Source organism: Dermacentor variabilis, chromosome 3, assembly GCF_050947875.1.
Source record: "Dermacentor variabilis isolate Ectoservices chromosome 3, ASM5094787v1, whole genome shotgun sequence".
Classification (NCBI taxonomy): domain Eukaryota; kingdom Metazoa; phylum Arthropoda; class Arachnida; order Ixodida; family Ixodidae; genus Dermacentor; species Dermacentor variabilis.
In genome coordinates, this window is record NC_134570.1 from 33,844,443 (window position 1) to 33,865,515 (window position 21,073).

At 47.6% G+C, this 21,073-nt stretch overlaps 1 protein-coding gene across 1 annotated transcript in view; it reads left to right on the forward strand.

Moving 5' to 3' along the window:
• The window catches only part of LOC142575388 (uncharacterized), a 209,542-nt gene that overhangs the window by 70,531 nt on the left and 117,938 nt on the right, over window positions 1–21,073 (forward strand). The window contains exon 5 of the mRNA XM_075684725.1: window positions 6,314–6,359. Coding sequence (XP_075540840.1) covers window positions 6,314–6,359 — 46 coding nt within the window. The remainder of the gene's footprint in view (window positions 1–6,313; window positions 6,360–21,073) is intronic.

Below are 21,073 nucleotides of genomic sequence, written 5' to 3' on the forward strand. Positions count from 1 at the left end.
AAGCATCGTTATGTTAATAAAATGTCTAAGGGACCAGCAACGCGATCAAGCGGAAAACGCTTATAGAGTAAGATCGAACGTCCGTCGTGCACGTTGCGTGGAGAAAGAAAGAAAGCGATTGCTACACCTATTATTGCAGCTACGGAAAGGCCGTATAGTCTCGATCCTTTCGAGTTCTTTTTTTTTTTTTGTCTCATCGCCTGGCCCCGGAAGCTACCGCGCAGCACTGCGACGCCACCCATCGCTCATTGTTTTCTTTGTTTTGCTTGTTTTGTCTCCTTTCACCGGTGCCAGCTGCAGAGGGCATCGCTTGACGGATGGGAAACAGAGTCTTCTGGATGGAAGCAAACACAACGGTGCGTTTCCAAGCGAAGAACGCGAGCCACGCATTTGGGCAGGTAGAAGAAAGGGGCGGAGAACCCCAAAGATGAGAGAGAGGGAGAGACGCACGCGTTCTCCCTGTAGTATTGTGCGTGCGCAGCACCGTGTGCACTCGATCGCGTGACCCTGCCGCATGCCGCTGGCGTGCCGCTAGCTTTTCTCGTGCTTCGCTTTTTCTTTCTTTTCCTTGATCGTTACGTTTCTGTGGTTTTATCTTCCGTTTCGTTCAATCTGCTTGCGTAAGGTGACGCTACGCGCGCGCTTCGCCCGATGGCGTCCTCTTGTGTGTCGAAGACGGTGGGCCGAATCGAGCCTCGCCGAACGCTCTTTTAAAACCGCGCAGGGTTGCGGAAGCTAAAATAGGCGTAATCCATTTGAGAGTCGAATGCGTAAAGCACTCTACACGCCAGAACAGCTCGCACTAGGCTGGCGTTATAGCTACGTTACCTCTTGCAGTCGTGGTTGGCCAGCACCTTGTTACGGTGCCGCTGATTTTCAAGAAAACCTTTTTTTGTGCGTGCGTGCGTGCGTGCGTGTGTGTGTGTGCGTGCGTGTGTGTGTGTGTGTGTGCGTGCGTGCGTGCGTGCGTGCGTGCGTGTGTGTGTGTGTGTGTGTGTGTGTGTGTGTGTGTGTGTGTGTGTGTGTGTGTGTGTGTGTGTGTGTGTGTGTGTGTGTGTGTGCGTGCGTGCGTGCGTGCGTGCGTGCGTGCGTGCGTGCGTGCGTGCGCGCGTGCCAGCAGCTCTCGACAATGCATGGTATTTCTGAGACGGAAAGTAACATCTCTATCATGTTATAACTACAAATTTTCAACGTAACGACATATTGCAGAGCGAAGTCACAATCGCAAAGAAGACACAGAGAGTCAACGAGTGTCTCAATCAGGCTGAGCTGCGCCTTCTTTGTGCTTTCGCGCTTCAATATGTCGTTAAGTAAAGTCCAACTAGTCCAACAACAAGTGCTTCGACTTTCAACCGTTGTCCCTGTGCTGATGAGCAAGTTACAGCAGCTTTATCTTGCTAGAACTACGATGATTTCTAGCTACCGAAAGGTCGCGGGTCTACAACTCCATATGAGGCTCACAAAGCTGTACTACAGAATTCTTCTCAACCACTGGACTTCACTCTCGCGTGTAATGCTCGTTCTCTGAGAGTGTGCGTGTGATGGGATGTCTTGTGGTGTGCTTTCCTCTTCCTTGTGCCTTAATTTATCTTTTCTTCTTTCTATCTGCATAGTGCTTCAATTCATAAAGGCTTACATCAGTAGTACTACTGCTACTACTACTACTGTTAATTGCAATATCTTGACGTTAAAGTGTGTGCACTGCAGACTGAATTATGCCCTGTGGTTTCGCATACGGGCATACGCCTGTAGCACTTGTCCTTTATTATCGTCACGAACGCGACTTCCGATGCACTGATCAGTGCTTGCACAACAGTGTTGCTACCTTAGCTAGAATGTCGCTAAATTTGGCAAGTGTATTAGTTTCCTTACCGACAACTTTCCTTTTTCGAAGTTCTAGCGGCTTCTTCGTGGCACTTTCTAGTGAAGTAAATAGCCAGTAAGTTCTCTGGTGAAATTTCTCAAGGGGCGTTGGCCAAGTTCATTGTTTCGGCCCCAACTCGATCCAAAGAAAGGTATGTGTGCCTCCACTTGTCATTGCTTCCAAAGACATGCCGGACAGCTTATTAGTGAGCTCTCTGCGTACAACAAAGCTACTTTTCTGAGCAAAACCTAATATTGAGCTCTGATATACCTACTAAAATATGAGGGCTGTTTTCCCATTTTCACATTTGTGAGGATTGGGGGGTCAATCCCATCGCTCGTAATCAGTTGTCAAGATTGGAGTCGGGCAGGAATTAGATGGTAGCTGGCCCATGCCATCGTCCAGCTTTTCCACGCTAAGGACATTGTTGAAGGGAAGGACTGCTTCTCATCGAGAACGAGGAATATGGGTTTATTTACAGTATCTACATGAGGATGTTGCAGTTCATCAGTCTAGCATGACTGCGAGAGAAAGTACCCTGTGCAGCCGCACAACAGCGGTTTATAAACACTCGGTCCCCACTCGATCCCAAGGTGAGGGAAACGGCCGATCAGGCACCGTAGACGAGCCGCCTCTTTGCGCGAGGGATTACACACACACACTTTCGCACAGGTTCACGGTCCCCAACCGAGGTCAGACGGTCTTCGCAGAACTCGGGGCTGACGTCAGGAACGGTGCGTGGGAAGGGGCCTCGAACTACGTTCCCTCGGGGACTCCCTTGTTCACAGCAGACCAGGTCGGCGGTGGCGGGTTCAGGCACAAAGCCTGCTTCGTCGAACTCATCTTGGCTCCTGCGACGGAGAGTCGAGGACGCGCGTATTGTTCTCCGCACACAGTCGACTTGGTGACGCCGTGGCTAGAGGTTTGCGGTGGCGTTCCAGGAAAAGTTGACGCCGCTGTCGCAACTAGCTGGCAAAACTTGCACCTCAGCGGGCCGTTCTTAACACATTCCAATGAATGGCTTGCCAATGTAGCGAGTAACTTGAAGATAAATATTAAAATATAATATGGAAGACGTCTAAGATGCCCAAACAAAAAAACGACGAAATTCTGAGCAAGTCAACATTATCGTCACATGGCGACTTTCGCCGAAAATTGTGTTTTGGGCTGTGACCTGGCGACATTGTTAGAAAAGAGATTAAAGTTACCAACATCATCACGCGCACTTCCACTAGAGAAAAGTGGAAATGCTCTGAAATCGTCGCGGAGCTATCATAGAGACGTTGTGGAGACTTCATGGAAACGTCAGTTGAAACGTTATAGTAAAGAGGTAGTTCCGTACGCAGGATGAGTTCGGCGATATACGAATACGCGCACATGAAACGTATTCGATGAAAGATAGATTCCGTGAGAGATCATCTGGTTGTGGGAAATTCCTAGGGGCATCACTGTTGCATAATCAAATAGGTTCTTGCGTGCTTTATACATTCGACAGACGACTCGCAATTACTGTTTCATAGACTGGGAGTGTTTTACGAAATTCATTGCGTACGTATGGAGACTATCTAGAATATCAAGGGTGCTTGGATGACGAACATTTTTTTTAATTAGTACAGACGGTTACGAAAACGAATGTGCTAAAATTTAGCTCTTCAGTTGCAGCTCGCTTGAGTATCGAGAGCATCGGAGCTGTATGATATTTTTGGCGGTGTTTTGCTCGCAATACAGGTGTAGTACGTTGATGGGCGTAAAGCTCACTTTTGCAGTAGTTTTTTTAGTATGACGTGAAGCTCTTTGTGTGTTAATCATTTGTGCGGTAATAGTTTAGTCAGTTTACGACTCGTTTTTTTTTTTTTTGACGTTATTGTCTCACTCTTTCTTGCGCTTCAAAAAAATGCAGTGGCCGCATGTTTCTTCCCTTTTTGATTCCCTGCGAGCTTCAATCAAGAAGATATGTTTCAAAATCATATGCTCCTGGCAATGATCGACCGGAGACTCCCGTTACACTAAATGTCTATCTGAACAGTTAGCGTCGAGAGCGCAGTTCCGAGATTCCTCTCCCCTCCCCACCCGCAAAACACGAACACGAACACTTTTATTTTTCCTTTTTTATTATTCCGTCGTCTTTCCAGGGTCATTCCAGGGTCTTTCCATACAAGGGGGGTGGGAGCTTGTGAAGCTGCTGTTCAGCGGCTTTTTCTTCCATCTCTCCGTGTTTCGAACAAACATGAAATAAATCGTATTCGTATTCGTATTAAGGCGTACGCAATCGAGAGCATCAGTTGGGGTGAAAACTGATGTCGCAATCGCCATTGCGAAAAAAACATTTCTCGTTTGATGTACGCTTGGCAGCGATTACGTCTCGCTCATTAAGGACTTGCACTTTTAAAGGACGTCTTGCCCGGGTGTATAATTCCAAATGACCCACACTGACGAGTGCAGATATTCCTTTCTTTCAAATAACAGTACTTCTTTTTTTTTCATTTTGATGAGGGTTTGCTATATGATGAGGGTTTGTTTGTTTTATTTGTATGATTTGATGCCTATGCAGGGAGAGGCCTTCGTCTTGTAGTGGACAGAAAACAGGATGATGATGATGATGATGATGATGATGATGATGATGATGATGATGATGATGATGATGATGCCTCTGTAATGTACGATTTCAAGCTCTTTTTCCTGTTTATGTGTTTTTCGCTGTCGTGCCCTTGACGATCATTGCTGGATGTCCCGCTTTACCGAAAGCTGGCTTGCAGATGAGGACTTAATGCTTGGGTTCTAAGATGAAGAGGTACTTTTTTTTAGAACGCGCCATTTTATTCATTCAAGCACACAAGCAACTGGAACGCCAGTGCATTTCGTCTGATAAATTGAAAATCAACTTCTCAAAACCGGTGCGGTACTGAGAATTCTTTCCATGTGAATACGCCTTGCAGCTCGCCGTCTGTAATGCGTAGATTGAAATAGCGGCCGTAATGTTAATAACTTAAATGTTAATTAACATAATTAGGTTACTTATTTAATTAAGTATTTTGATTTATCGTAGAAGTAATGGCCGCCTGATCGACTAATTTAGATCAAGGATTATAATTGTGATATCTGCTACAGGCAAATCTTTAAAAATTGGTGCAGTTAAAACATAATAGCGTATATATATATATATATATATATATATATATATATATATATATATATAATGAGAGAGAGAGAGAGAGAGAGAGAGAGAGAGAGAGAGAGAGAGAGAGAGAGATGCGAAAGGTAGGGAGGTTGACTGGAACATGGATATTCAGTCTGCTACCCTGCACTGGTGACGGGTCAAGGAGAGACAGAAAGATAAAGGAAAATGCAAACACATAGAAGGAGAGGGAGAAAAAAGAATACGCAAAGAAAACACACACACACACACACACACACACACACACACACACACACACACACACACACACACACACACACACACACACACACACGCACACACACACACACACACACACACACACGCACACGCACACACACACGAAGGAATTCAGGAGTGTCCTTGCATGAAAACGCCAGAAGGACAAAGCTGCGTGTGAGCTGTATTTATCAGTCATGACGTCGAACGTACGATAAAGTCCTCTCTGAAAGGCAATGCGCTTCTCTGTCGACATTAGGCTACAGTGATGTGAAGTTGCGAATCGCCGCTGAGCAATCGATGCTGAGGTTGCTGCTTCGAAACGTCGAAGACGTGTCTGCAAGTTCGCTGTGCCGTGCGACGCGTTATTTCATGCATCCCAGAGTATTGCCGTCAGTGTAAACAGTATGTCACACTCCTAAACTTAATACACAAGTTACATATTATTCAATCCAACATAGCTTGAGCATATGGCATCAGTTTTACAGAAAAACGCCTAATGTGATTTGTGAGATATACTGGCTAAAGAAAAAAAAAAGCTATTGCTGAGGATATTGTGTCGAAACTGCATGATATTTAATCGGCTATTAAATGCTGATTTTGTGCTTATATACTCTAACTGTGGACCGTATTGCGCAAGTTCATCAGTTGTACGCCACACAAAATTTGACCCATCAAGTGATACCTGGCCTACAAATTAAGCCCACATAAAAAAAAAAGAACTTGGCTACTGCGCTGGCACGAAACCTTCCGCTTACGTTTGGTGCGCGCTTGTCACTTAAGACGGTGACGCCGTGACCGTGCCGGCGAAACCTAGCGTACTTTCAAAGGAAATTTTCGCCGCTCGAGGATGCACCGTATCATTAATTTTATCACGGGCGCATCAACGAGGAACAAGTGCTGAATTAAGAACGTCCCGTTACACTACCCGACCGCGCTGGCTCTAATTTTAATTACTAAAGAGTACAGCTCTCCGTGTTTGTCAACGAGTGAAAACTTTTCTGTTTTTCTAATTCGTGCTCTCTTTCTTCTTTCTATTCCGTTTTCTGATGCAGTTTTTCATCACGCCAACTTCCTCTCTTCCATTGTGCCGGAGTCATGGTGAGTTCTTTTCGTGTTTCTTTTCTTGCTGACATCGTTGTTGTTATTTTTCTTTTTTTTTTCGTTTGCTTCATTGCAGATGTCTTTTTCGCGTGCCTTCTGGCTGATTTGTATATGCATTTTAGATTTCCTCCCGCGCTTTATCATGCAAATTGATCGAGGACTCTCGCGATCGGCCCAAGTTGCCACGATGTTCCTTCAGCGTTCATGTTTCCTCTAATGGGTTCTCGCTCAGCTTATTTTTTCGTTCCCAGAACTAGGGCTTATCAATTTTGGTTGCTTTTAACAAGCGGCGTTTCACAAACACCCGTCGATGAGCCGTTGACGCCATAGTTCTGGGTCTTGTTCTTGTTCTTACGTAATGGAGCTCAGCTGCTCTTGCGGGTTGGTTAAGAAACAGGTAGTAGGAATTAAAAAAAAGAGAGAAAACTAAGAGTAATCTTAAGAGCAAGGCAGATACAAAGAATAACCGTAGCAATAACCGAAAATCCGACTCAATATACAACTTTATGTACTGAGTTGGAAGCAATGCATATTTTTTATTTAAGATCTACTCACCGTAACTCCTAATCTGCACCGTCTGCTTCGAAGTAGTCACTTCGAGAATCAACACACCGATCCCTACATTTCCAGACGATTGAATACATCAGTGCAAGTATTCAGGTGTGAGTGCGTTAAGGACATCCTGCGATTCCGACTGGATCTCTACAACTGTGCTAAACCGACGCCATTTCCGCCTCACTTTCATTTTCTGGAACCAGAATGTGTAACAGAGTGCGAGATTAGGCGAATAGGGTGAGAGTGCGGACGCGCAATGATGTGCTTGGAAGTCAGGAATGGAACAACGAGTGATGTGTGATCGGGCACGCGTTGTCGAGGTGGAGAAGCCAGTTCTTCCACTTCTCCCCGTGCTTCCGCCAGATGATCCCCCTTATAAGCGTTTCAAAACCTCACACCGAAACTTTCGTCCAGGAGGTACGAATTCCGTGTGTCCAATTGCGTGAAGGACAAATAAAAACAATCAACACGGACTTCACATGGCCACGCACATGACGTACTTTATTCGGTCGCGCTGCATTGGACGACTTCCGCTGCAACGACTGCTGTTTGGTTCTAGTAACATAACGGTAAACCCATGTTTCATCACCGGTTATGAGGCTGGGGTCGTCTCTGACTTGTTGCATCAGTTCCGCACAAACAAAAACTCGGTGGAGCACCTGTTCGTCGCCGAGCAGTCTTGGTGCAAATTTAGTGGAAATGCGCGTCATGTTCAAAACGTCCGTGAAAATTCGCTGAACTGTGTCGTATGACTGTCCTGCAACATCAAAGACATCCTTTATAAGTTAGCCTGTGATTTGCAAGGACAACTGCGCGGACTTCTGCTGTCGTTTCCCACATCGTGCTCGTTGACAGGACTCCAAAACGCTCATCGTCGTCAACTGACGCTCGGCCGTCTTTGAAGCCTTCTTCCTTTGGGCCACGACGTCAACTCCGAAAGCTTCCTGTAACATACGATGGGTTTCTGTCACGGTTTTGTGAACTTAGAAAGAAAACTTGAAAATTTGATTTTTTCGCTCCTGAAGATCCGTCATATTCACCGAAAAACAAACAAAAAAATGCGCCAAATCAGTAAAGCATAGAGCTGCAAAATCACACTCAGCAAAGCAACACTTCCTGTCAGGTGGTGGATTAATGATAAAACTCGTGAATTAAGAAATGAACGGCGAAAAAAACCACACAACTCCTCCTGAGATAACTCATTTGGATGTCCGTCGTAAGGAAAAGTAGGAGTCCCATATTATTTAAAGGTCAGTATTAGTTGTCGGTACGACGGTGCCACGTTTGTTAAATATAAAGAACTATGTGTGTTTTCTTTATTTTTTGTGTCTCTCATTTTGTGAAAGATAATGCCCGAGTCGAATAAAGGCATTTTGACATGCCATTATTAGGTGGTGAATGAGAAGGCAATGTAATTAAAGGTCAGTCGCCTTTACTGACATTACACTACGTTTTTTGTATTATAGCGTGGTGAGTACTTTTTCCTTTCGTCGTTGGAGGTGAGAAGTTGAAGGCGAGAAAGCCAAAAAACAAAAAAGGCAGACATGAGGACCGAAACACAGACAGAAAAATGAACCGGTGGACGGACGGATAAAAATGTTTACAAGTTGCAGGAGGTCTCACACAGCCTAATTTCATTCGGAAATTCTCTTGCGCAGTTTTGTTATCACTGTTAGCAACCGAACTGCTGGCAGTGCCCATCCTTGACGTGGCTGCTAATAATTCGTGGAGCTAAGAAGAAAAAAGGAATAAACAAAAATGAAAGGACGCCATCCGTGTGTGACATGTTCGACTGCGGCTGTTTCTTTTTTTTGTTTTTTTTTTCGGAAGCTGCCGGCGGCTATAAACGTGGCACTTGCAAAAAAAAAACGAGAAAAAGAAAAAAAGCGCTCCGCAAACGCCTTAAACTGGCGCTAGAACGGACGAATACGCTGCCACTGTAACAGAAAATCCGCAAACGGTTATTTTTTCGTTGAGTTTTGTAAACGGCTCGCTACGTATTCAATTGTGACAGTTTCAATTGTGAACTCGGCGTGAAGCTTCTGACGCGGGCGTCATAGCCTGAACTCAGTGTCAGAGACGTCAGTCTTCGTTATTGTGAACAAAATCATGGAGAAGAAAAAAAATATTTACGTTAATGCCGGCAACAGCTGGTCTTTGTGTACTGTGCCTAAGCCCCTGCTTCTGTCTTCGTCAGATGTATTTTCCTTATTTCTTTTCCTTTGTTGCTGTTGCTTTACTTTCTGTCGTATTTCTTTATATTATCATTCATTACTTATTACCCTCACTTTCACTCCCTAGCTAGCTGTCTTCCATATATTTTTTTTCTCTCTCTGTCCTTTCTCTGTCAGTGTCCTTCCTTTTAATTTTTTTTTATTTCCACTTCTTTCACATCGCGGCATTGCGCATACTCTCTTCATGTCAAGGTTTCGCGAGATTCGGCGTCAAGGCCTTAATTCAATAAGGATCCACTTGGGGCCTTCGTCGAAAACGATGCGTTCTGTTCTCCCTCCAGCCCCGCCGTTCGGCTTCGCCCCGCTAAAAACAACATACGCTTCGTTGTTTGTCCTCGGGGCTGCCATTCCCCCCCTCACCCTCGCAACGTTTTTCCTCTTTTTTACAACATTAACTTTCCGTCTTCGATATTCGCACAACGGATTCACGCGTAAAGCAAAATATTTGCGGAACGATAAAGCGTAGCCGATATTCGTGCAATACACTGCGCGGATGGGCGAAGACGCTAGTGCTGCGATGTTATGAGCAAAGGAATGGGTGAACTACGCCAGGGGAGAGAAGTATAAGCAGGCAGCTGATTTATTTCCGTGCCCTCTGTGCGTCTAGGTAAGTGTGTTATGCAAAAGGGCGAGATCGCGTGAGGAATCAACGACGTGTCGGGCGAGGAGCTCTTAAAGTCAGAAATGGGGCACTGCAGTGGCGTCAGAATGACATTAACTTTTTGCATAAAGTCATCTTCATACGCAACGACGCTTTTGCCGTTCTGTTCGTTGTTGTGCATAACTGAACGCGTTTCGCTGTGTTGCTTCTCTTTCTTTTCACTTATTGTTTCTTAGCTTTGTCACGCGAGTAAGGGAAATCGCTGATGACGTCTGTTCGTTGACTCACACATGCATAAACCTGTAAGTCTTCTCTTTCTTTCTATATGAGCCTGTACGACATTGTTTAGGTGTCCTCACAACCATATGTCATATATATATATATATATAAGGCATGTATTGTACGTCAATATTTCCCTAAATATGATGCCTCACTTTACTGTCTCACTTCGCTGACCACAACACGCAACACACAAACTAAACTGTCGCGTTTCCGTGACTTGCACTGTGTGCATAGTCTTACTGAACGGACTTCTTGCATGCCGGTGCAAGGTTACATTTATTTTTTTTTCTCACTGTGCCTCGAGGCATTCAACTTCAAGGTAACGACCCAAAATGGTAGCATTTCATTTGTCATCCTCCCTATTCGTAGTAGCATGCCAGGCGTGATGCCAGACAACCATTTCCAATATTCGTTATATTTTGTATTTTGTAATATATATATATATATATATATATATATATATATATATATATATATATATATATTTCGAGTTTCGCTGTACCGATGCTCGGTTTCGAGACACCAAGAAGCGCTAGTCGCTTCCCTATGCACGAGGTGCGCCCAAGTTGTTATATATATATATATATATATATATATATATATATCCACGAGTTCCAGACGGCGTGCGCGTTGTCTCTGCCGTCAACCGAGCTACTGTATGACTGAACACTTGAAAGTGCATTTCCTAACAACTTGGGCGCACCTCGTGCATAGGGAAGCGACAAGCGCTTTTTGGTGGCTCAAAACCGCGCATCGGTACATCGAAACTCGATCCTGTGATCCATGTGACGCAATAGATCAGGACTTCTCGTTCTTATCTGGGAAATCTTCAGCACCGCTTACAGCGGTCATCTCAGGTCATCGCTCGTAAACTTGAGCTCGAGTTTATCGCTCGGACTTTGCATACTGGCTGCGTCGAATTGACTCAAGCCAACCCATGTGCTTCGGCGTTTTCACTATCGCAACACAAACGTCACCAACTCTGGCGCAATTTCAAAACTGATCGCTTGATTGATTACCTTAAAGAAATAGGCTACCAACTAACCGCCTATACCAACATGATAAACAATAAATCCTCGTTGAAGAAAGTCGGGAACAAAAGAAAAGAAAGGAGTGTGTGTGTGCGTTTGTTGGAAGGGGGTAGGGAGGGTAGTAAAATAAACACATCAGTTGTTCGTCACAAAAATATGCATCCGCCTTTACCGCCTTTATGCATCTCTCTCTCTCTGTCTCTCTCTCTCTCTCTCTCTCTCTCTATATATATATATATATATATATATATATATATATATATATATATATATATATATATATATATATAATATCTTTCTCTTCTCTCGCTTTTTTCTCATAGTGTACCATATATCCGCGTTTTTGTTTGGGCAGCTTTGTTTGCGCATGCCTCGTATAGCGCCGACCAACGCTCAGATGCTTTTCACTGTACTCAGCGAGCTTCGGCGCTCTTTGGTCATCGGAACGTAAACTTTGCGCTCAGTTCGTTCTTTTTTAACTCATGGTGTTTCGTCTTCTCACACCTCCTGTTGTCACTTCTCTACAGTTCACTAACGTGTGTTTACTCTTGACACAGGCTCGAGTTTGTCCATCGACGCTGGCTGGTTTGCTCACGTTGGCATTCGTATTGTCCAAGTGTAAAATATTTGACGCTTACGCTTCTCAATAATGCCGTGCAGTGTTTCGAAAGACAAAACAGGCGTGAACTAGCAGATGTTCCAGTTAACACAGCTGTTCATTTGCGAGTGCTTTCGAGTTACTTGTTCCTTCGCTTCACTTATCAAAATTGATTCAGCCGGTCGCCACACTGTTTGTGTATCTTTCACAGCATATAGCCGCTATCTCAGTTCGGCATTGTGTAGACATTCTGAAGCATCTCTTAATGCGAGATTGTCGCGTATTTTTGCATCAGCCATTCGCCCTCGCGAAGGTCTGTGAAAACGCAATGGATATCGTTACGCGACAGAGAAAACAGCGCCGCAGGATTGTGTGTCTAGCTTGATGCGTCCCACATTATTTTTTTTCTCGGTTTAATTTGTATGACTAAGCTGATTTTGGCGCCAAGAGATGGTATTTGCTATACCCTTTGTTGCACGACTAAAACGGAAGCATATGGCGAGCAACAGAACGTCACAGAGGCAAACTAAACGCATCATATGACGACATGCGACAGATACTCGGAACTTATCTCCATTTTATGCTTGTTATCGTACATCACGGCTTTGTGCCGAGCCAAGACACGGTCGTCGAATGCAACGAAAGTGCACCTCGTCGCGCCATTTACGTTCGTTATGGCGCGAGAGGGACCGCGCATTTGACATCATGGACCCGAGTGTTCTCCCTGGTTTGCAGCTATCGAGGCCGTGGTTCGTCCATTATACCCCCTCGCTGGTTACGTACATAGGCCCTGCGTGGCTTCCGGCATTGCCCACTGACTTAACCCTCTAAATTTAGAGTGCAAAGAAGGCACTGGCGAGGAGAATGAGGGCGTGGAAACATAAGCCCTCAGGTATTCCACACTTTTCCCCTGTATGTAGCTACAATTTTACAAGTCAAGCTTGCTGCAAGTTTTACCAAAAATCCTAAGTATCAGTTTGAGGTATCATGCGCACTTTCTTTATCCGTAAATGTAGAAAGAGAATTTCCGTCGATTGAAACAACTTAGAAACGCGCTTTCTATTCCGGCGTAGTAGATAGGGTGCGCGACGAGAAATTCATTTTGGGCCGGGGGCTCGCTGCTATCATCATGCGCGTAAGGGAAGTGCTTGGCGCATCTCTCCTCGCGTCCCCGCACACCTTCTTCGCTTCGCATTCACCCTCTGTGTAAAATAGCAACTACCCTTCGCTATCTCTTTTCCATATCTCTCCTCCTCCTTCTTCACCCCCCCCCCTCCTCTGACAACCCGTCTCCTGCCTTTCTCCTAGTGCGGAGACGCTGCCTAATACTGTGCCGGTTCAGTCCGAACACTCTGCATTCCTTCAAATGTATTCACCATCTCTATTTATGTAAACATACTCGTCTCCACATTCCTTGCATCGACACGCAGTGTATATATATATATATATATATATGTATATATATATATATATATATATATATATATATATATATATATATATATATATATATATATCATGTGTGTGTGTGTGTGTGTGTGTGTGTGATTTGAAGTGTGGGACCATCACACCGTGGAGCATTGTAGGTGGTCTAATGCGATCATGTGGCCTTTCACATGAGTCTACCTGCTGCTTATACGCAGTATATGGGGTATGCGCAATATACCACATTTGTCTACAAGAGAGTCTATACATAAAACTTAATCGGTGTTTGTCATTCATTAAAACTGCAAAGTGCAATTTTGCAAGGAATGAGTCGCAGCCAGTCACGGGCCGTCGTCCACGTCATTGTGATATAGGCACCTGCGTATGGGACGCCTGTTCTAGCTTCTAAAGCGCTTCGCTGTCACGGATAAATAAACTTAACACATCGCATCTTTCCTTCTCGCTTTCTCGCACCGTCCATCCGTCCCTGCTTTTCGATCTCCCTGCTCGAAAAAAAGGAAAACATAATAAAGAAAGCAATAACCCACACGTACTCCAGATACCACTCCTAAGTTCGAGTTTCCGGGGACACGTCGTCCGACCCGGGTCCGCCGATACGTGCAGGGCATGTGCGATGACCGACTCCCCCGCCGCCGACGCCGCAGGGTATCGATCTTCTCTCGGTGGTTATTACTATCATAATTACGTTGTTGCCTTCGCGCAACCGCTAGTTGACGCGGCTCCGAGGCCGGGATCGCTGACCCGCGGAGTGCATCGAGCGTCCCGAGCGCGGAAGGCAGCCAATCGCACAGAATGAAAGGAAATTGCACTCGCAAAGGAGTCTTGTGCGTGCACGTACACCCCGTTTGATCGAGATCGGAACCACCGGCGCGCGAGCGAACGTAGGCCAGCATAATTTGGCGGTCGCGTTTGCAGGCCATGCCGGAGCGAGTGAGCCGACCGACTGATCAGGACCGTGCCGCTTACTTTGTGATCAAGCTTCGCTTTGAGGCTTTCTGGGTGCGTTTGGGATACTTAATCCACAGAGTCGTTGAACTAAAGAGAAAGATGCTCTCTTGTAATGGAAAACTGGAGATGTTTGCCTGACTGACAACGGCCTATGGCGTGCCTCTCCAGTGCGAGACATGCAGTGACCAAATTGCACATGAATGCACGGACACGCGCGAACATTCAGGCTAGTTTCCGCGTTGAAATATAGTGACTGTCGCGAAATAAAGTGAGCACCATCACTTAGATTACGTCAGTTCAAGTGCTTTTCAAAAGTAGTTCAAAACCACGATTTGATTACGAGGCACGTCGTAGTGGGGGACTCAGGATTAAGTTTTGACCGCCACGGTATCTTTAACGTGCGTGCAACGCACGGGGCACAGGCGTTTTTCCATTTCGCCCGCATCGAAATGCGACCGTCGCGGCCGGGATTTGATACCGCGACCTCGTGCTTAGCAGCGCAACACCATGGCCGCTAAGCCCCACCCGGCGGGTTATTACTGGTCGGAAATTCTGCGTTCGCAGAAACTGGCAGTTGAGCTCCTGCACTATTTGTTTACCCGCCAACTCGATAAAATGTGCCCTTTGGTAATCTTTTGTTGAATAGTAACCTAAGATAACCGCTCATTCATTCGTTGAACAATAACCATAGAAAAGTAGTCTTTTTTATTGCGATAGCAATTACATGGACACTCCAAGCGCATTCCTACCGTCGGCGTCGCCGTGAGGTTCCGTGTGAAGTCCAAGGACAATAACACCGGCGCCACGCGCGCTGCGCTGTATGTGCAAGTGTAAGCGTGCGAGGCGAGCCAACTATATCGCGGCTCAATCTGGCCTGTGCGAAAGGGACGATTGCGAAGAGGAAGCGCGCCGTTTTCTGTTGCACGCAAGGCACCCAACGTTGCGAGGCGCTACGTTGAGGCGGCTGTGGCGGCTGCGCGTAGTCGCGCGGCCGTATCTTGAGAGCGATCTTCGTTGGGGGCAGAGTCTGGTGTTTGGATCGCACCGCTGGTACGATCTGTTGGGAACTCGGCGCTGACGCCCGTGGTTGTACCTGGGTCGCAAGCCCCAAGGGTAGCGTTGGCCTGGCGGCCTGGGGTACAACTGGAAGCATCCGAAGGTCCCGGCAAAGCATGAGTCGACTGGTAACAACAAAACAACTTGTTTATTTTAACATCGCAAAGAGTTGGCGGTCAGGTTTGACCGAAGTAGAGAGACGGGAGAGCACTTCACTCAACAGAAGAAATCGGAGCCCTCCTTTTGGCGTCCGGGGGCAGCTGTTTTTATACTCTCGCAGTTGAGGGCAAGAAGGAACCCCTCCAAAGACGAGCACGTGAATGTACAATGGGCTAATGGTGACGCACACTGTCGAAGCGCTGCCGTAGCACCATGTCGAGCACGATCTCGTAGCACCCTGTCGTAGCGCTGCCGTAGCACCATGTCGAGCACGATCTCGTAGCACCCTGTCGTAGCGCTGCCGGTCGGGCACAATGACTGTAATGAGAGGATGATCCCTGCTTTCGCATCGCCTGGTTCGGGCACAATGACTGGAATGAGAGGGTGATCCTTTGCGGTCGCATCGCCGCAGTCGCGCCTGGAAACACCTGCCGATGAGCGTTGCGGCGACGACGATCGGGCCAAAATGTCTGCCGCCCCGCCGCAGTCGCGCCGGCAAAACCACGTGTCGCAGGCGAAACGCAACAGACCGCCCCGCCGGGGGAAGGAGATCCCGATGGACAGGGGACTGCATCCGCTGTCCGGAGGGATGTCGCTCGATGATGCTCATAACCGAAGTCGGGCGTCCCTCGACGTTTCTTGAGCGCAGCGCACAGAGAAGGCCTCGTTCTCTCGTTCAGGTTCGCACGGGACACTGCAAAGTGACTTCGGGAGAGTTCACATTTTTGTTCTCGTTCCCGGCAAGCGTTAGAACTACGCTGAAACTCAACCGCTCAGTCAGCAAGCACGGCACAACCCTCACTAAGCCCTGCCAGGCTCTTTCCCCTTTTTATACCACTGCCTAGTTCCTTACAGTAGTCTAGCATCACTCAGAACGCGTCCACAAATTGAAAAATTGCACTAGAAAGCATATCATCACTTTGAAACACTAAACAAAAGCAATATGTTAAAAAAAATCCTGCCTCAGGAAGAAAAACATCAGTAACAAACAATTTTGAGGCTGATTCCTACGTTAGGGGCTTCGACTTAAGCCATCGGCGTTACCGTTGAGACTCCCCTTTTTGTAACGCACCTCAAAGGAATATTGTTGTAAAGCGAGGCTCCAGCGCAGGAGGCGGCCATTTTTGGGAGAGATGGTCTGCAGCCATTGGAGAGGGCAGTGATCCGTCTCAATGATAAACCTCGAGCCGGCTAGATAGCATGACAATTTCTGAACGGCCCACACGAGACATGCACACTCTTTCTCGGTGGCGCTATACGCCTGCTCACGACTGGTCAGCTTACGACTAGCATACAGGACGGGGTGTTCTACTTCTCCCTTTTCCCGTTGGCACAGTACAACGCCCATGCCTCGCTCACTAGCATCGCACTGAACAATGAACCCTTTTGTATAGTCTGGTGATCGTAGCACAGGCTGGCTTGTTAGGGCACTCTTTAGGGCGCTAAAAGCTCTTTCCTTTGTCTCGTCCCAGACGACTGTTTGAGGCTCTGACTTTCTTAGAGCATCCGTCAGGGGAGCCGCGATATCAGAGTACCTGGGGATGTACCTCTGATAGTAGCCGGCGACACCTAAGAACGACCGAATATCGGTCTTTGTGCGCGGTTGCGGAAAGTCTCGCATAGCGGCCACTTTTATTTCAGAGGGGCGGCGACGACCCTGACCAATCACGTGACCGAGGTAGACAACCTCGGCCTGTGCTAACTGGCACTTAGGAGCCTTTACTGTCAAGCCCGCTTCGCGCAGGCGGGTTAGCACTGCCCGCAAGTGTGCCATATGCTCAGACCAGGATGCGGAGAATATCGCTACGTCGTCCAGATACGGTAAAGCGAATTCTTGCTGTCCCCGCAACACTTTATCCATGAGGCTTGAAAAACAGTATGGCGCGTTCTTCAAACCAAAACTCAACACTTTAGGACGGAATGTTCCCATTGGTGAAATGAACGCCGCATACCTACTAGCCTCTTCTGTGAGGGGAACCTGCCAATAACCCCTGACAAGATCTAGGGTGGAAATAAACTGAGCGCTACTAACTTTCTCAAGGCGCTCCTCGATGTTAGAGATCGGATAAATTTGATCCTTAGTGATGGAATTAAGCCTGCGGTAGTCGACGCAAGGACGAGGTTCCTTGCCCGGTACCTCAACTAAAATCAAAGGGGAGGTATAATCACTCTCACCTGCCTCAATAACACCGAGCTGTAGCATTTTCTTTAGCTCAGCCTCCATAATATCGCTCTGGCGGGGTGACACCCGATACGTCTTGGATCGTACTGGCTCTGGGGAGGTAAGTTCTATATCATGAGTAAGTACAGAAGTCCTACCAGGCCTCTCAGAGAACAGACCTTGAAACTCTTGTAAGAGCTGGTGTAGTTCGGTTTTCTGCTCAGGCGACAGCGATGCTCTACTGATAAGGTCACTAATGACTTGACCGGTGTCTTCCCTGTTCGTCACTGAGCCTAGTCCCGGAAGCTCGACCGGAAGCTCTTCAGGAACGTTTACCATCATGCACACCACTGCTTCCCTTTGTCTATAAGGTTTGAGCAGATTACAGTGGTAAACTTGCTGTGCTTTCCGCTTTCCTGGCAGACTTACCACGTAGTTAACGTCCGACAGTTTCTGAACAATTCGTGCTGGGCCCTCCCACTGCACGTCTAGTTTGTTGTTGAGCGATGTGCGCAATATCATGACCTCATCGCCCACCTCAAAACGACGGGCCCTGGCGGTCCGATCATAATAAACCTTGGCCCTCTGCTGGGCCTTTGTCATTGCTTCACCTGACAACTCCTGTGCCCTTCTTAAGCGTTCGAGGAGCTTAAGCACGTACTCCACCACGACTGGGTCGTCGCCCCTGCCTTCCCACGATTCTCGAAGCATGCGAAGCGGAGACCGAAGCGAGCGACCGTACACCAGCTCAGCTGGCGAAAACCCCGTAGCCGCAGGCGGCGCGGTTCTTAATGCAAACATCACCCCAGGCAGACACAGCTCCCAGTCAGTTTGATGTTCAAAACACAATGCTCTCAACACGCGCTTCATGACGGAGTGGAGCTTCTCAACGGAATTCGACTGTGGGTGGTACACTGAGCTGTGTAGCAGCTTTACCCCACACCTTTCGAGAAACGTTGTCGTCAAAGCGCTAGTAAACACTGTGCCCTGATCTGATTGGATTTCTGCAGGAAAACCAACTCGCGCAAATATGGACAGTAGTGCATTGACTATCTCAACTGAGCTGAGTTCTTTAAGCGGCACTGCTTCAGGGAACTTTGTCGCTGGGCAGATCACAGTCAAAATGTGTCTGTACCCCGTGGCTGTTACCGGCAGAGGTCCCACTGTATCAATAACGAGCCGTCTAAAAGGCTCCGTAATGATAGGTACCAATTTCAACGGCGCCCTCGATTTGTCCCCTGGTTTGCCCACCCGCTGACAGGTGTCACATGACCTCACGAAGTGGTCTGCGTCCCGAAAACACCCTGGCCAATAGTACTCTTGCAAGAGACGGTCCTTAGTTTTCTTAACTCCTAGGTGTCCGGACCACGAACCCCCATGCGTCAAGCGCAACAGATCCTGACGATAGCATTGAGGCACGATCAGCTGATCGAACTCCACTCCTCTTCGGTCTAGATACTTCCGGTACAGGACTCCACCTCTTTCCACAAAACGCGCATTTTTCCTGGCGATACCTTCCTTGACATTGCAGCGTATGTTTTCTAGGCTACCATCCTTCCTTTGCTCGGCTATCAAAGCCGACCGGCTGACTTTTAGCAACCTATCAAGTCCGTCTGACGTAGGCGCGATGAGCAAATCAGTAGATAGCTCTTCTAACTTTCCCTTATCGGGCATTTCCTCTCCAGTATCTGGCGCCTTCAACGCTACAGACTCAATTTTATTCAGTTCGGGCGTGCTCTGAATATCAGCTTGCTGCGCCTCTGACCCTTTTTCATTGTTCGATAACGTCGGCCCCGCAACTACCGCCTTTGCAGCGAGCTCCCGAACCTTCGACCTGGTTAAGGCCTGAACGCTAGCCTCACCAAACAAAAGCCCCTTCTCGCGCAGGAGGTGATCGGACCTGTTTGAAAATAGGTACGGGTACTGGGGGGGCAGCATAGATGACACTGCCGCCTCCGTCTCAAGCACTCCGAAAGGTCCTTCAATAAGCACCTTTGCTACCGGCAGACACACGCTATGAGCTTCCACGGCTTGCTTGATCCATGCGCACTCGCCCGTGAACATATCGGGTTCTACGTAGGACGGGTGAACTACATCCATCGTAGCTGCGGAATCTCGAAGCACTCGGCACTCTTTCCCGTTCACGAGGAGGTCTCGCATGTAAGGCTCGAGAAGCTTCATGTTCTCGTCAGTGCTGCCTAATGAAAAAAACACAACTTTTGGTGTTGTTTCCGGACACTGCGCCGAAAAGTGACCCGGCTTCTGGCACGTATAACAAACGCGCGCTCGCCTCATCTCGAACCGCTTTCTGCGTTTGGCTGCCGCCGTCTCTTTACGTTTGGTCGGACTGCTTTTACTCGCATCCACACTACGCGTGTCCCCCTTTAATCTCATGGGCGTGAACTTCGGCCTCTCAAACTTCGAGCCAAATTCACCCTTTTGACCGTCCTTAGCTCCGCGAGCCCGACGCGTCACAAACTCCTCGGCTAGCTCAGCGGCTTTAGCCACCGTACAAACGTCTGGCCTATCCAAGACCCAGTATCGCACGTTCTCCGGTAACCGACTATAAAACTGTTCTAGCCCGAAACACTGCAGAACTTTATCGTGGTCACCGAACGCTTTCTCTTCTTTGAGCCACTCCTGCATGTTTGACATAAGTTTGTAGGCAAATTCTGTATATGACTCACTCTTGCCTTTCTCACTCTCCCGAAACTTCCGACGGAACGCCTCTGCTGACAGCCTGTACTTCTTTAGCAGACTCGATTTCACTTTGTCGAAATCCTCTGCCTCCTCTCTATCCAAGCGAGCGACTACGTCGGCCGCCTCGCCGGGTAACAAAGTGAGCAAGCGCTGTGGCCACGTTTCCCGAGAGAACCCCTGCTTCTCGCACGTTCGCTCGAAGTTAACCAGGAACAAACCAATGTCCTCTCCAAGCTTAAACGGCCGCATCAGGTCAGTCATTTTGAACAATACTCGTTCTCCTGCACCGTGTGCCTGACTTCCATTACGAGCGCGTTCCATCTCTATCTCGAGACGCTTCATTTCCAAAGCGTGTTGACGGTCACGCTCTTCTTCTTTTTCTTGTTGCTCTCGCTCTTTCTGTTCTTTACTTTCGCGCTCCTGTCTTTTTGCCGTCTCCCTCTCCTCAATGGTCTCAAGGCATTCCGACAGCTCGTCATCCTCAGCCTCTAACTCAAGAATAGCCTTTAGCAGTTCTGGTTTTCTGAGTTTGTCCGGGACATCCAGACCCAACTCTCTTGCAAGCTCCAACAATTTCGGTTTGCGCAACGACTTCAAATCCATGGCTGCTCTGAATGCTGCTTTCTCTACTGCTTACTATTGTCTTGCCGCAAACTAACCCGGCAGCAACGACAACCACAATTACCAGCTCTGTTTCTGACACTAACAAAAGCCTGGCAAAGCTCAGAAGAAGAAAGTCCCGCACTCACCAAACCTCGCAGTCAAGAGTTCAGCGCAGTCGTTCCGCTGCAGGCAACCAGTCATCACACAGGGCTCGTTGCACTGCTCCCGGATCGTCGTTGAGCTGCTCAGCATACAGTCAACTGCATATCTTCGCTGCTGGCCTCCGTTGTCGCGATCTCACCGCTGGCAGACAGTTATTTGAAGTCGGAGGCGATCT